The sequence below is a fragment of the Mustela lutreola genome, chromosome 6 (assembly GCF_030435805.1).
Source record: "Mustela lutreola isolate mMusLut2 chromosome 6, mMusLut2.pri, whole genome shotgun sequence".
NCBI classification, from domain to species: Eukaryota; Metazoa; Chordata; class Mammalia; order Carnivora; family Mustelidae; genus Mustela; species Mustela lutreola.
This window is the reverse complement of record NC_081295.1, coordinates 147,538,850-147,553,424: the sequence shown is the minus strand read 5'-3', so window position 1 is coordinate 147,553,424 and position 14,575 is coordinate 147,538,850. Positions and strand designations below refer to the sequence as shown.

Below are 14,575 nucleotides of genomic sequence, written 5' to 3'. Positions count from 1 at the left end.
AGATGAACTGATTAAAGCAAAGCATAATGGAGCTTTTGGGGTGCTTTTTTGCAAAAATCTCTGCTTCAAAGTGATTCACTTCCCTAAAAACTAGGTGAGCTCAAGGACCTGCTTCCAGCTCGTGGAAACAAAGATGCACAATCTGTACACGAGCTGGATGGAGCGGGCAACAGGTCTCTGAAAAGAGCACAGCCTCCAGCGGGCTGCTGGGGGTCCCCCTCCCAGACCACTCCCTCTGGGGGCCAGCCCGAGCTCAGGCAGGGGTGTGCCCTCAAAGTCCCCCTTACTACGGCTGGTGCATTTGGAATGAGCTTAAGACCTTTCCTTTCCTTCTCTCCCTTATTTTGCAACAGAGAATCTCTTAAAACCAACACACTGAAGGACTTAAGCAGAAACTATCTTCCACAGGTGCCTCAAACCTCAGACTAGCCAACAGAGAAGGGGGGGCGCCTCCAGGCAAACCCCACATCTCTCTCCTGATGTTAAACATTCTCCAGCCCTTCATCGCAAAAGGCTGGCCCATTTAGGTCTCCACAAGTACAAGAACTATCCTCAGTGGATCGAAGTGGGGGAAAAGTGTGACAACAGAGTTCACATTGCTGGACCTTTAAGTGGTCCAGCAAACGGACCTGACTCTCCTGGAACATTATGGGCTGGATGGACCCTTGATGTGGTGGCAGTTCACCACAGGCCTCGGGCCATTAATCTGTCCTTAAACAGCAGCACGCGTGACCCTTCTCTACTCCAGGGTAGTCATTTGCTTTTTCAAGGAAAATAGACTCTTTGTCTGCTTCATTAAGCCTCGTTCAAAAGAAAATAAAAGCAAAACATCCTGGCCTGCATATACTTTCCAGTCCTACTGCTCAAGGAACACTCCAGAAGCAGTGGCCAGTCATCATTAATAAAGCCATGTTCACTATTCAAACAAGCATAGTCAGCAGCAGGATTCCTCCAAAGCCATGGGTCCATTCTCTAAGAAAATACCATTGTCACCAGTCAGTGAACACCATGTGGTCCTTCCTCAAAAGTATGAATGGCCTTGACAAGGGACTAGTTCTAACTCCTATTTTCAACCAATGACTTGTAGAAAACTGCTGGTCAAGGTTTTGGCTGTTTTTCAGGAAGGATTCCACTTGCCAATTTTTTGGTGGATGGCCTTTGAAGAAAACATCTCGTGAACTTCAAAATAATGTCTGTTCTCTTTAAGAGAGAGGCCAACCTGACCGGTTGGGACTGAGGAGGGAAGAGAGGAGGGAAAACAAAACTCACTGAAAAACCAGGAGAGGGACGGTATCCCCAAAGCAACAATGACCCCAGAGTGCCAGATACCTGATTCCAAAAGGCACATATAATGCAGGTGGTGGAGACACGTCACCATACCTCAGATCCAAAAGGGGACCACTTCTTCAAGTTCATGGGTCTAGTCAGGTGCTTTGGTCCTTTGCTGGCAACCAAAAGCAGAAGAGGGGAGCCCAGTGGCTCTGACTGGCCCGGCCACCCCTATACTCCCCTCCCGCCATGCCTTAGCTGCTAACGGCCAAGCAGGGCAAGAAGGTAGGAAACCCCCAGCTCCCCTGACAACTTGTTTCCAGCAAATGCAAACTCCAGCACTCCACCAAGTCTTAAGATAATTGCATTATATTAAAGTGAAACCATTTTTCTTTAAAAAGAAAGAGAAGAAAAGAAAAGAAAAGAAAAGAAAAGAAAAGAAAAGAAAAGGAAAAGGTGAGTTAGTTTTAACAATGAGGTTATGAGTTCCAGGCAGCTGGGCTCTGACCACTGACCCAGTCAATGCCCTGCTTCCAGTGCCCCCGGAAGGCACCAGGGGAGCCCCAAAGCCTCCAGGGGGCAGGGAGGGGAGCAGGAGGCAGTAGTCCACCATTCAGGAGCGGCCAGCAGCTCTGATGGAACACGAGGGCGGTGGGCAAGCAGGTGTGCGTGGACGCGGCCTCGAGCCGGACGTCACCTCATCCTCAGGGTTAGCTGAACACATTGTTGTGCTGTTGGGTCACACGGATGAATGTCGCCCTCCTGCTGAGCTCTTTGAGTTTCGCAGCCCCCACGTAAGTGCAGGTAGACCTCAGTCCCCCAAGAATATCCAGAATTGTGTTTTCTACATCCCCCTTGTAAGGCACTTCCACAGTCTTGCCCTCAGAGGCCCTGCAAGAAAAGAGAAGCTTGTCTTTGAATCTGGCTTTTTTTTCCCTCCTTTACAAACCCAGCCGGAATTATTCCCAGCTTCAGCCCTTTCAGCAGCCAACAGCCCCCCGGCACACTCCCAGAGCTAAATGCCCACACTGCTAGGGGTAGGTGGTCGCAGCAGCAGCTCAGATGAAGGCGAGGTCCCTCCCGAAACACACCGCCTTGCTGCCGGCTGCCCGGGGCACCAGCGGCTTTGGAAGAAGGGACACACACCTTCCCCCACAAAGTGCCCTCCTCACTCAGGGGCACCCCGTCACTTACGGGCCTCCACTCTGCCCCTAAGAGAAACCAATGCCGCCCTTCTCCTCTAGCTTCATCCAGAGACCAGTGTCCCCCTGACCCAAAGCCCCAGATTCCCCAGGGGAAGAGGAGCCTGGGCCGATCACCTAGAGTGACCCCTGCCACCATCTCTTCTTGTCACCCTCCCTGATCAACAACAGAAGCCCGGGGCTTCGCCCTCCCACACGCCAGCTCTCCAAGCAGACCCAAGTGTCCTCGAGGACGACCATCAGGAGGAAGAAGGTAGCAATACAGCCAGCCTCCCACTCACAGTGGTCTGACTTCACCACAGTGGGCGAGCGATACACACTTGGTAGAAAGCAAACCGGATTTTGAACTTGGATCCTTTCCCAGGCTAGTGATGCGCAAACAATCCTAACTGGTGATGGGGGTCCCCGGTGGCTGCACTGACATCAGCCCGAGGACTGGGAGGGGGGACAAGCACTCTGCACCCGTACAACTGGTCTGTTTCTCAGTAGAGACCTTCAACCCCTGATTATCAGACAGGCCCGGTGCTGGATGATTTTGCCCATGGCAGGCTACCGTCAGCGTTCTGAGCACAAGTAAAGGTAGCCCAGGCTAAGCAAGGATGTTTAGTGGGTTCAGCATCTCAAGCTCATTTCAGTTTATCCTATTTTTACCTTAAGATGGGTTTATTGGGATGCAGCCCCATGCTTCAGTTGAGCAAGAGCTGTAAAATGCACAACTCAAGCCTCCCCCTGCCCCCCCCCCCCCCGGTAGCAGGGACATGCGGTCCAGACTTGCCTTCGGAGGGGCGTTACCAGAAGGAAATGTCCAATCTATGCAAAACCCTAGCCCTCATCTGAGGCCCAGGCAATCTAGAAATTCTAATGGTTAACAAATTCTGGAGCTTTCTTTAGCTGGTCTCCTCAACTAGAAAAAAGATAGCATCTCTCAATCAGAAGCTCCTCGCCTAGAATTTCAAAATGGTATTGTCTCTCGTGCCTTGGAATCCACACAGGCAAGCCGGTCCTGAAGTGGGACGAGATCTCCCTCCCTAAACCACTGACTGCAGCCAGGGCTGGCCTCGGGGGCTGGCTCAGAGCATCGAGCTCCTGACGCCCATCCCTCACCACACCCAAGACGGCTCACGTCCCGCACTCCGTGACCACAGACCAACACCTACACAGTTGTGCCCGCGATGACCGCCATTTCACTTCTGAAAAAGCTTTCCATGGCCTGCCTGGGGCTTACTGGAAGTCATCTAGATTCTGACTTCCAGTAAGCCCCAGGCAGGCCATGGAAAGCCATCTCATTCTAGATGAGAATCTAGCCTCTTTGCTGATGGGTGACAGCCCCTTTTGCAAGACGTTTATTGCTGAGGTTCACGTCCTCTTGTCTGGTAAATGAAGGTACTTTGATCTGTCTCCCAGGGCCAGTGTGAGGCGTAAATGGTTAATGGCTGGGAAGGAACCAGCAAAGCATAAATAGCTTTACCTTCATTAAATACGACCATCAAAGGAGGACGATTGTGAGGAAACTGTGGGGAGGGGGCAGCAAACTGCCAGGGAAAGGGGAGGGAGCCAGGGAAGCAGAGTCACGGAGGGACAGAGACACAGAGAAAAACAGAGGCAGCCTGCAGGGCTCGGCTGCCTCCAGACTGAGCTTCAAATGCTGTTAGCACCTGCCTCTCCTAAGATCTGAAACCACTTCCAGAATCTTCTATTTTCTGTTTTGTCTAAACCCTGCTGAAACGACAGAAGGGGATTTTTTTCTTTCGGTGCCTCAGCTGCTGTGTGCGGCATAGCCTGGTCTGCCCTCTCCGGTCTAGTTTCCTTAGAACCCAGAACAGATGTAGCTAGAGGTACCGAGTGTCCTCCAGGCAAAGCATCTAGCGGTCACCCAACCACAAGGGCTCCACCTAACGTGGCAGCACATAGCAGACACAGGCCCCGGGGTAGGGTCAGTGGTGGCTGGTAAAGGGTGAAGCTTCTGAGGTCCAGGGGGGCCCCCAGAGGTCCAGGGGGGCACTGAGGCAGTGACGGACCCCCTGCCCACCCTCATTACCCACGCCAGCTCCTCCATGGGGCACCATGTGGGAGAAAGAGCCTTCTGAGGCTGCACCGGAAGGAGAATCCTCTTGTTCTCACTTTGTGAAGTTTCCAGGATGCGGGTGAGACCTAGCTCCCTATTCCCCTCTCCCACCCTGCCTTCCCCACACTGTGGCATCTTGACGCAGGTCCCCCCATAAGAGGAGAATGAGATCGGACATCAGTCCACCGGTCCCCCCACACTGAAGCACAGAACACTTGGGAGAGCATCCCACGCCTCCCGCCCGCCCCGTGAATCTCAGTGGGGTGCTGAGATTTACCTCCAGCAGGACTTGAACCTCGGACAACACCCCTGCTTCCCGTGTCCTCGAGATAAGCTTTCGGGTGAGGGATGAATGGTAGGGAATGCGGGGTGTCCACCAGGGAGGGCTGGAGCTCCCGCCCCGGTGCCCGAGGCTTCCCAGAGAAAGGCAACCCCTCCCTCCCAGCGGACGCCCTGGTGAGAAAGTCCACCTCCTGCGACCTGTCCTCAAGCTAATGCTGAGGAGAGACACCGGCAGTTTCTAGGGAACAGGGCCACGGAGTGGATATGTGCTGTCCTGAGGTTCTTCAAACACACATGCAGACAATTAACATGGAAGTGAAACAGAAAAGGCCGGGTTATATTTGGGGATCACAGATTTGTTTTAAAAAAGAAAAAGAAAAAAGCAGAAGCCATCATCCCTTCTGTGCTAACACAATTAAATGGCTAAAAATGCTGCCTGTGTCAACCGTCAGAGCCTGGAGGCAGGTGAGAGTCCTGCCGTAGGGGAAACACGGCACCTTCCAGAAAGGCCTGACCACGCAGCAGTGTGCACCACGCCTGTTTCAGACGCAATGGGAAACCCAGGCTTCAACCCGATGCCTGCAGCCTGACTTCGTTCCAGGCTGGAGATGGGCGGTGACGGGGCTCACTCAGAGCTCTCAGAAGGCTCCACAGGAAGGACGAAGCAAAAAGACCCTTGCCTGCCTGACCCCTGGGAAAGTCTGGAGCGTCACCTCCCAGACTGGCCGAGCAGGAGGCCCACCTGCTTGCACATCCCCCTTTCGTCATATTTTTATCCTGTCCCCGAACCTTGGTGCCTTCTGAGGGTCCCACACACAGCAAATGCCAGTTGCATAAAAGCCGGGACTATTTAACAAGCAGACCACGTGTTGCGACTCCTTCCCGAGGCACTGATGTCCGCGGCTCACCTGTATTCAGCGACACCCCCCGCGTGCTTCTTCATGGCCGTGTCGGAGCTCATCCCGTAGAATAGCTTCAGCTTCTGCCCGTTTTTCTCGATCACCTCTCCAGCACACTCCGTGTGGCCCGAAAACATCCCTCCCAGCATGACAAAATCCGCGCCGGCGCCTAGACGCCAACAGTAGGACAAAAAGCAGCCGCATGGCAAAGAGCTCAGAGAAAATCGGCCCCAGGAGGATCGACGTGCGACTCCCAATCCGACCCCCCCTCCACCCCGCCCCGCTCCTTGCTCCCAGCCATCATCAGGAGAAAAGCTCGACCTCTCCCTTTCTGGAAAAAGTGAAGAAGGCTTGTGTGGGGGGAGATGGACACTCAGAGAAAGAGACACAGTTGAAGGCTAAGGCAGTGGACAGTCCTTAATGGTCTTAATGGTAACCAATGACGGACTAGGACCACCCTCCATACACAGCTTGTCTGAGTCTCATCATCAGAGCGGCAGTAAGAAGTGGGCAGCACGGGGGCACCTGGGAGGCTCAGTCATTAAGCATCTGCCTTCGGCTCAGGTCATGATCCCAGGGTCCTGGGATCGAGCCCCTCGTCAGGCTCCCTGCTCAGTGAGAAGCCTACTTCTCCCTCTCTCACTCCCCCTGCTTGTGTTCCTGCTCTTGTGGTCTCTCTGTCAAATAAATAAAATCTTAAAAAACAAAAACAAAAACAAAAACGAGGCAGCATTTTCTACAGCATGTTCCCCGATTTCATCCCCAATAGTCACCCCACCAGTGCCCTCATCAGGCATCTGGTCTACCTGAGTCTAGCGGCACCCTCACACTCTGCTTCTGTAGGTCATGGAAGACCTCACAACGGACTGAAACCTACTATCTCTCCTGCAGTCTGCATCTGAATGACTTCAGTGTACTTCTCCTTCTTGATTTGACCTAAGGAAGCACCAAGAGGTTTTGAGTGCTGCCTGTGTGTTTAAGAAGCCTGAAGTCATTAAGCTAAAACCCAATGTTAAATATTGGAAGCCACGTAACTTGTGCAGAAGGAACACACAGCAAACATTGTGGGGGGGGGGGTGGCGAGGGGGGTTGGCTAGAGCATAATTAGGGCAGGGTACCCAGGCTGGATTTTCTGTTTTTCAAAAATTGGAATTTTAATAAAAATTTTTAAGATGCGCTTTATCAATTTTCAGTAACAAATGGGGGTGGAGGATCTTACGTTGAGACTTACTTGGGGAGAAAGGGAGGTTTGCCCCCCACCCCACCTGCCCTGCCATGACTTCGACGGGGCAGAGGAAGATCAGTGTCCAGCCAGGTCTTGCAATGACCACGACCCCAGCAGCAGATGTCAACAGCACGAACCCAGAGCACAGACCCACCCCGACAAGCCTTTGAAGTGGCTTCCGATTATTTCTGTCTCTGAGCGTTCTCCCGTCCCTCCCGCACCAACATTTTCACGGACGCAGCCCCTCTCCCGCCCTCCGCCGAGCCTCAGCCCAGGCCAGGCCAGGCTCCCCAGAAAAAGAGCGAAGGAAAAGATGTCACAGCGGATTCCAAAGACCAGGGACCGTTACCTAACGAGGCACCTTCTTCACCAATCGGTCCCTTGAAAAGCGTGCCTGCTCCTAGTCTGTGCAGGGAGCCCAAGGGTCTGTGGCTAGTGATCCAGATAAAGCGGGCATGCACACACAAGCGGAGCAGGGGTCCTAACTCCCCTTGCTCGGCCACCAGCTATGGGACCCTCACTTTGTCACACTCACCTCTCAGAGCCTCAGGCTCAACTATAAAGTAGGCGCCTGGGATGACACAGAGGACCCGTGTGTTCCCTTCCATAACCAAGACACACAATCAGAAGGGGATTACATCAGAAGGCTGCCTGTTTGCAGGACGTTCCCCAGGGTTGGTACAGAACCCCGCTGCTAAGAATCCTGTCCCTGTCTCCTTGTCCCCATCAGTATTTTATTAGAAGAAAAAGAGAGAGAAGAGAGAGAGAGGGAGGGAAACTGGAGGGAGGCAGGGAATCCAAGCCTAAACCTAAGACAGTTCATGGGAAGGTCTCCAAAGCAGTAGTCAGAAAACGTAGAAGGTGCCAAATGCAGGTAAGGGGAAGGACCCCTGGCACTCCGTAGGAACACTTGAGACAGAAAGTTCACCTCCACAGGAAAAAAAGGGGGAGAGGAGTCAACCGTGAACTTGGCCCTGGCCTCAGAAAAGGGGGTGGGGCCGCATGGGCTGTTTTTCTGTCACCCCTGGGCACGCACAATCTGCACGCACTATGCCAAGGTCAAGTGGCAAGTGCAGGGCACAACATGGGGAAAACTAGGGCTTTCCCAAGAAAAGGCCAGCCCCCTCCCACCCCTGCCCCCGCCCCCTGCCCTTCCCCAAAGCCCCCCCCCCCCCCCCCCGCATCACAGTTGGCCGCTGCTGCCCCCTGGTGGGACACAGGCTCCTCAGTCCGGAGGGGGAGAAACTTCCGAGGGACACTCGCCCTTCCCTCAAGGTTGCCCCAACTTAGAACCTGGAAACCCTCCCTGAAGTCGCTGTGCTTCAGACCTGGTGCTGGCCTCCTCCGGGGGCTCCCTGCGCCGTCTAAGCCATGACCTCACCCACTCCTGGCTTACAGGCTGTCTACCCCCTTCCACCCCCTGGGCACCCTGCCGGCTCCGCAGAACCAAACCAACAGTCAGGATTCTGGCCAATCGGGGCTGAAATCCAGGGACGGGGAAACTCGGGACTGGCCCAGAATTTCCCAGCACGTCCCGCCTCTTCATTCAGGTTCCCACCGGAGGCCAGCGCGCGCCGTGGCCGGGAACTCCCGCCCCTCCCTCCCTGTCCTCTTACCAAAGGCTTTGGCGACATCTCCTGGACACGTGCAGCCTCCGTCCTTCAAAGAGGGAAAAGCAAGGAAAGGGTGTCAGTCAGCGGGGACACCCTTGGCCAGGCGGTCCCCCTCCCCTGGGGCGATTAGGTCATCAGGAGGGGCTCTCCAACGCACCCTCAGCCAAGGGCAAGCCCCCCCCCCCCCCGCCGCCAAAAAAGCGACCCTCAGAGTCCACTCCAGTTCCAGCCTTCCTCAGTCACTGTGTTTGGACTTAAGTTTGCTCCCGTCGATATTACACCTTCATCCCCCAGCCTCTTGGGGTTTCCTCTCTGGGTCTGCCTCACCCACCACCTGCCCACCTGTCTGCATCCCAGCCCCCCGCCCCCCACCCACCCCGGAAGCCGGATGCCTGACCAGGGCCGTCCGAGTTCACTCTCATCCCACAGTCCCCCTTTCCCCCTCTGCCCAGCGTGAGGGGAAGTTTAGGTGGTAAGAGCTGAATTACTTTATGAGCTGCGAAAGGACACGGAGTTCCTTTAACCTTCCTGCCACCCCACACAGCCCCGATCCACCTTCCCGTAATGGGCCCAGTTAGCTTAAAACCAAACGTACCTTCCTGATCCCCACTCTACCCACAGAGAGCACACGCCTGGAGCTGCTTTAATGCCCAGCAGGGCGGTCACCTTGGGCTGCCCAGCTCAGCACTGTGCAGCCATGGGGGTGGGCGGGGAACACCAGCAGCACAGTGTGGGGCTTCCAGAATACAGAGCCTGCCGGGCACCGTTACCAACACAAGCTGCTACCTGCTCTTCCCAATGTGGTCTGTGTGACGTCCAAGGAGAAGGCCAGCGAGGGTGGCCCGGAGTTGCCACCAGACGCCACGGAGAGAGAGGCAAAGGCCTAGGGTTCTGAGCTCAGAGCGGGTCTAGGAGGAGCACCAAGGTCTCAGAGGCAAGCACCTGTCCCTGGAAGGTAGGACCCACCTGCCTTGAGGACACAGGCTGTCTGGGCTACCGGGCATCACAACTGGCAGGAGGGGGTGTGTGCCCCCAGAGCCGGAGGGCATCCAGCCAACCGCGATGACCACCATCTCCCATGGAGAATGGGGGGTCTCTGTGACTCATTTCCCTTTTTTATCTGCTTTTAAGACCTGTCACTCCATGAGCTATAACTTAATTTCTGCCTCCTTAACTTCTTTGCAGTTGGGATCCAAAGGTGGATGTGAAAGCTTGAACTCTTTTTTTTTTTTTTTATGAATATTTATTGCCTGTAACGATTTCCTCCATCGCGTCTGTTACGGGCACACCCCAGAAATATTGCAGGTTTGGTTCCAGACCACAAGCAATAAAGTGAGTATCCCAACAAAGTGGGTCAAATGAATTTTGTGGTTCCCCAGCGCAGAGAGAAATTATGTGTACACTCCTCTGTGCGACAGCTTTACTGTCTAAAAAAAAAAGGTACACAGCTTAATTAAAAAAAAAACTTTATTGCTAAGAAATGCCAACCATCTCCTGAACTTTGGCTGAACCGTCATCAACGATCACAGATCGCTGTAACAGAATGCAAGGATGAAAAAGTGGAAATTTGGTGAGCATTACCCAAAATGCAGCCCACAGACACCAAGGAGGCAAAGACTGTTGGAAAAACAGTGCCAAGAGGCTCGTCCTGATGTGGGGCTGCCAAAGATCTTTCATTTAAAAAAACAAAAACAAAAACAAAAAGCAAAAAAACACCTATCTTTGAGATGTGATAAAGCCTACAGTCACGTGTCATCTCTCTGACCCCCGGAGGGCCACGGGTGCTGGGGAGTGGTCATTTCCTGCTGCTGTGTGCTGGGGCCCAAGCTCTGGCGTATCTACTTCCTCTTCCAAAGCTACAAGCCCCCTCCATGCCCTTCACTGGCCCTGCAACTTCTTTTAATACGTTATCTCTTTACCAAAACCAGTTTTATACTCGATAGGCTTTCAAACACATGACCTAAGAAGATTAAACAAATTCACACCCCCATTACAGGAGGACATTTTTGGACTTGAAACCACACACACACACACACACACACACACCACACAACACACTCCCAGGCTTGCAAGCTGTGACTGCCACAGCGGTTCATGTGGGACCCAGAAAATTCCACATTCTTGTGGTTAGGGAGGAGACCACTGGGATCCTTGAAAAGGAGCTCTTCTCCTCCCAGAATGGGCCAAGACGACCACGGTTAAGAAGGCTCCGTGACGTGCCCCCGAGAGGAAATCCGACTTACAGCAGCATCTTCTGCTCACTGTACTTGGAAATGCATTTATATAGGGCAGACCAACCACACCAGACTGCGCATTTAACCCCGTGCAACCCGATGTTGTGATATGCTTTAGGGCAAAGGAGTCTGCTCCCTACTCCTGTTCACGGGTGATTTCCAGAAGCTGTTCAAAGCGTCCTTTTCATGCTGTCAGGAGGCAAGGGCAGGAGGGGCAGAGCTCTGCGATCTAAGACACACATTTATTTTTGCACAGAAACATCACAGGTGCCGGAACGTTTTCAAAAACAATGTGCAAATATTCAAAGAACTGCTTGTTTTGTTTTTCAAGAGTGTTCCCGTTGTATTTCAGGAGAAAAAGCATCATGGAACTCTGTCTGTGAACTATCGGCATATCTTTTCTTCTTAAGAATACTTGCCCTGCTCTAAAACCAAGGGCGGGAAAAGCAAGTACGGGGACGGGCAGAGGGAATTCAAATCAAGCACCTACTATGTGCCGGGGCTGTTACAATTTCATTTTTCCATTCAAACACCAGAAGCACCTGAAGTTGATATTTCTGTAAACGGGCGGGGGTGGGGGTGGACTGAGGGGAGCTCAGAAAGGTTGAGTGACTTGCCCAAAGTCACACAGCAACAATGTTAGAATAAGATCTTACAACTCTGGTTAGGTATACATTATAAAAACATCCAAAAACAAAAATAAATAATATTTTAAAAACATAAAACTTGTCTAGAAGCATACTTATTAGATTATTAGCCGTGGTTCTCTTAAGAGGCTAACAGTTCCAGGAACCTTTATATTTATCTGTATTTTCTAAGTTTTTCTAGGCTAAACCTATCCTGTTGAGGAATTTTTCACCCTCAAAAAATTTTAACTTTAAGCATAACTTTAAGTCTTGCGAAAGAATGGTCTAACTGCTTCTGAAATGCTATATTAAATCATTAAAATTATCAGAAATTTGCTGATCTGCCTTTACTTTTCTGCAGAGGGTCAGTGGACCAGTATAAGCACTGATGACCATGCGCAGAAAAGGAAAAGTTTGGGGATGACTTTGAATCATCTGGATCCTTCATGATACAGGGCCTCCTGAGCCTCGATAAGCACTCTTTATAAAATGCACTGATTAAAATGCTGGAGCTTGAGGCAAGAAGAGACCATAGGGATCCCTGTCTACTCCCAGGACTTCTTTCTAGGTCATATAAAGCAGCACAAAGTCCAAAGAGTGCTTGGTTATCAGTGGATCGTGAACTCACTGGAGGTTCGAATCCCTCCCCTTTTAACCATGCATCGGAGACTGACCGTGACCTCCTCATTTTCCAAATGGGGGGAAGCAGTCAAGGGAAGATAAACAGGCCTCAGTCTGAATGTTGCCAGTAGGGATGCTGGACAAATTCCTTAAGATCCTGAAGCTTCGGAGCCCACCTGGTTGCAAAGGCTAATTTATGTATCAGCTGGAATAGGCCAGAGTGCTTAGAAACCTCATCAAACATTAGTCTGGGGGTTTCTGGGAGGGTTCTCTTCTTTTCCTTTTCTTTCTCTTCTCTCTCTTCTTTTTTTTTTTTTTTTGGATGAGATTAACATTTGAATTGGTAGACTGAGTAAAGCAGATTGTCCTCCTGGCATGGGTGGGCCCCATCTAATCAGCTGAAGGCATGACCAGAACAACAGGGCTGACCCTCCTCGAGTGAATCTTTCTTGACTGACTGCCTCTGAATGAACATGGGCTTTTTCCTGCCTTTTAACTCAACTGAAACATGAGCTCTTCCTGGCTCTTAGGCCCTCAGACTCACACTGGAACTATAACATCAGCTCTCCTAGGTCTCTAGCTTGGCAACTCACCCTGCACATCTTGGGACTTCTCAGCTCCCATAATCACATGAACCAATTCCTTATAATAAATACCTCCTCCACCTCCTCTCTTGCCACACACATACACACGTGCACACACACAGACACACATGCCCCCTGCCTAATACACCTGTCAAGTGAAACTAACTGCTAGTTTGTCAGGTTGTTCCAAGAATCAGAAATTCAAAGTGCCTTGTGCCTGGAAGGTAGTAGATGCTCAGGAAACACTAGTCATTCCTTCTTCTAAGTCTGTTTTCATCTTGAAAATTCTCTTTTGGGTGATGTCCCTAGCAGATGACAAGACAAAACTAACTAGTCACACCTCAATCTTCACCTACATAGGGGGTGTCCTGAATCTACAGCTCTCTGCCTCTCGGAACCCCATGTGGGCCACAATAAATAGAAACCCGATTCAAGTCCAGCCCCTTGAGCATCAGCACCTGCGAACAGCCCCCTGCTGTGACTTCCTTTTTACTGAATTTCAACAGCGTGGATGTGCTAATTCAGCAACCAAAGTGTGACAGGAGACAGCTGGATGGCAACTGGGCAGAGTAGCAGGATCCAAAACGCATGGTGGGTTTCCAGTGGCTTTAGGGATGACTGGCAAGTGGGAGAAATCTGCTTGTGAGACACAGGGGCGGTCGCAGAAACGGCCGCTCTGAATGCCAAGGCACTCAGCTGGCCAGGAGGGAGGAGCTCAGGTCAAGGGCGCCGATCCCAGGTGAGCCTGTGAACTGCGTCTGGCCTTCCAGCTACACACGCATTGTGGGCCCCCATCCGGGTAATCTTTCACCATTACTGGGAACCGGGGAGGTCCCTGACTGCAAGCCTGGGCGGTCACTGTCCCTGTTGGACCAACTCAGAGGAGTCGTTCCCCAGGCACTGGCAGGCGAGACCCGGCTCTGAACACGGACGCCACGACAGGAACCAGCACTTCTCAAACTCAAGAGCGCATCACGACTACCTGGAGGGCTGGTTAAAACACATTCCTGGGCCTCCCCTTCAGCGCTGCTGATTCGGTAAGCCTGAGAACTTCTAACAAGTTCTCAGTTGATACTGATGCTGTTGGTCTGGGCACGGCACTGAAACAACCACTAAAAGAAGCTTATCAAAGAGAACCCAAGTTGACTGCAAGCAGAGCCTCCCTTTCCCCCCCAACCCTCCCCAAATAGGGTTCTATCAACAAGCAGGCGTGAAACTTCTAGAAGGACACAAGTAGGGGAACTCGGAACATGTTCCCAGTAGAGCCCTTCATTTGACAGCTCCCTGATATGGAAATGGTATACAGGACACAGGGCCCGAATTTTGTGGAAGACTCTTGATGGTGAAAACAGTCATGTGGTATAGGATGCTTTCAGGGCCAACCTCATAAGAGTCATCTTTGCTTAGACGGGGTCTAGGAATGTCTTTTTAAGAAAGCTTCCCTGGTGATTCTCAGGCAGCCAGCCCAGAAGAAGGCCCCAGGGAACCCCTGGGACCCACTGGTGTCCCGGAGACCGTGCAGTGAGTTGGATCACAGCACTCAGCCTTTTGCACACAATAAATAAGTGTTCCCTCGGGCCCTGGGACCAAAGCTCAGCAAAGGGGTGAGGCATGCAGGGTCTCAGAGCGGTCAGCGACCAACAAACCTTTCTTGTCTAGCACATAGTAGATGCTCAATAAAAACGTGCTGAAGGACTGGATGGATGGGTGGAAAGCCTGCATGAAGAATGGATGGGAATCCGCCCTGGACTACGAGGTCAGGACAGGACAACAGCCGTCACAGCCCTCAAATGCTAAACTGGGGCTCAAAACGAGGGAAGGAGCACGTATTTAAAGAGTAGCATCGTATCCTCAAAGCACGTCCAGAAATCACAGGTCAACTTGTTGCAGAGCTGGGGTGAAATCAACAAGACATCATTCTGCAGGGATATGTAATCTGATGCATTTGTAAATTT

General features: G+C 52.0%; 1 protein-coding gene across 1 annotated transcript in view; it reads right to left on the bottom strand.

Annotated features, from left to right (window-relative positions):
* Window positions 1-1,699: 1,699 nt before the first annotated feature.
* GMPR (guanosine monophosphate reductase) overlaps window positions 1,700-14,575 on the bottom strand; it is a 41,383-nt gene continuing 28,507 nt past the window's right edge. The window contains exons 7-9 of the mRNA XM_059179411.1: window positions 8,559-8,601; window positions 5,727-5,886; window positions 1,700-2,160 (exon numbers count right to left, since the gene is read on the bottom strand). Of these exons, the coding sequence (XP_059035394.1) occupies window positions 1,980-2,160; window positions 5,727-5,886; window positions 8,559-8,601 (384 nt within the window). The 3' untranslated portion in view covers window positions 1,700-1,979. The remainder of the gene's footprint in view (window positions 2,161-5,726; window positions 5,887-8,558; window positions 8,602-14,575) is intronic.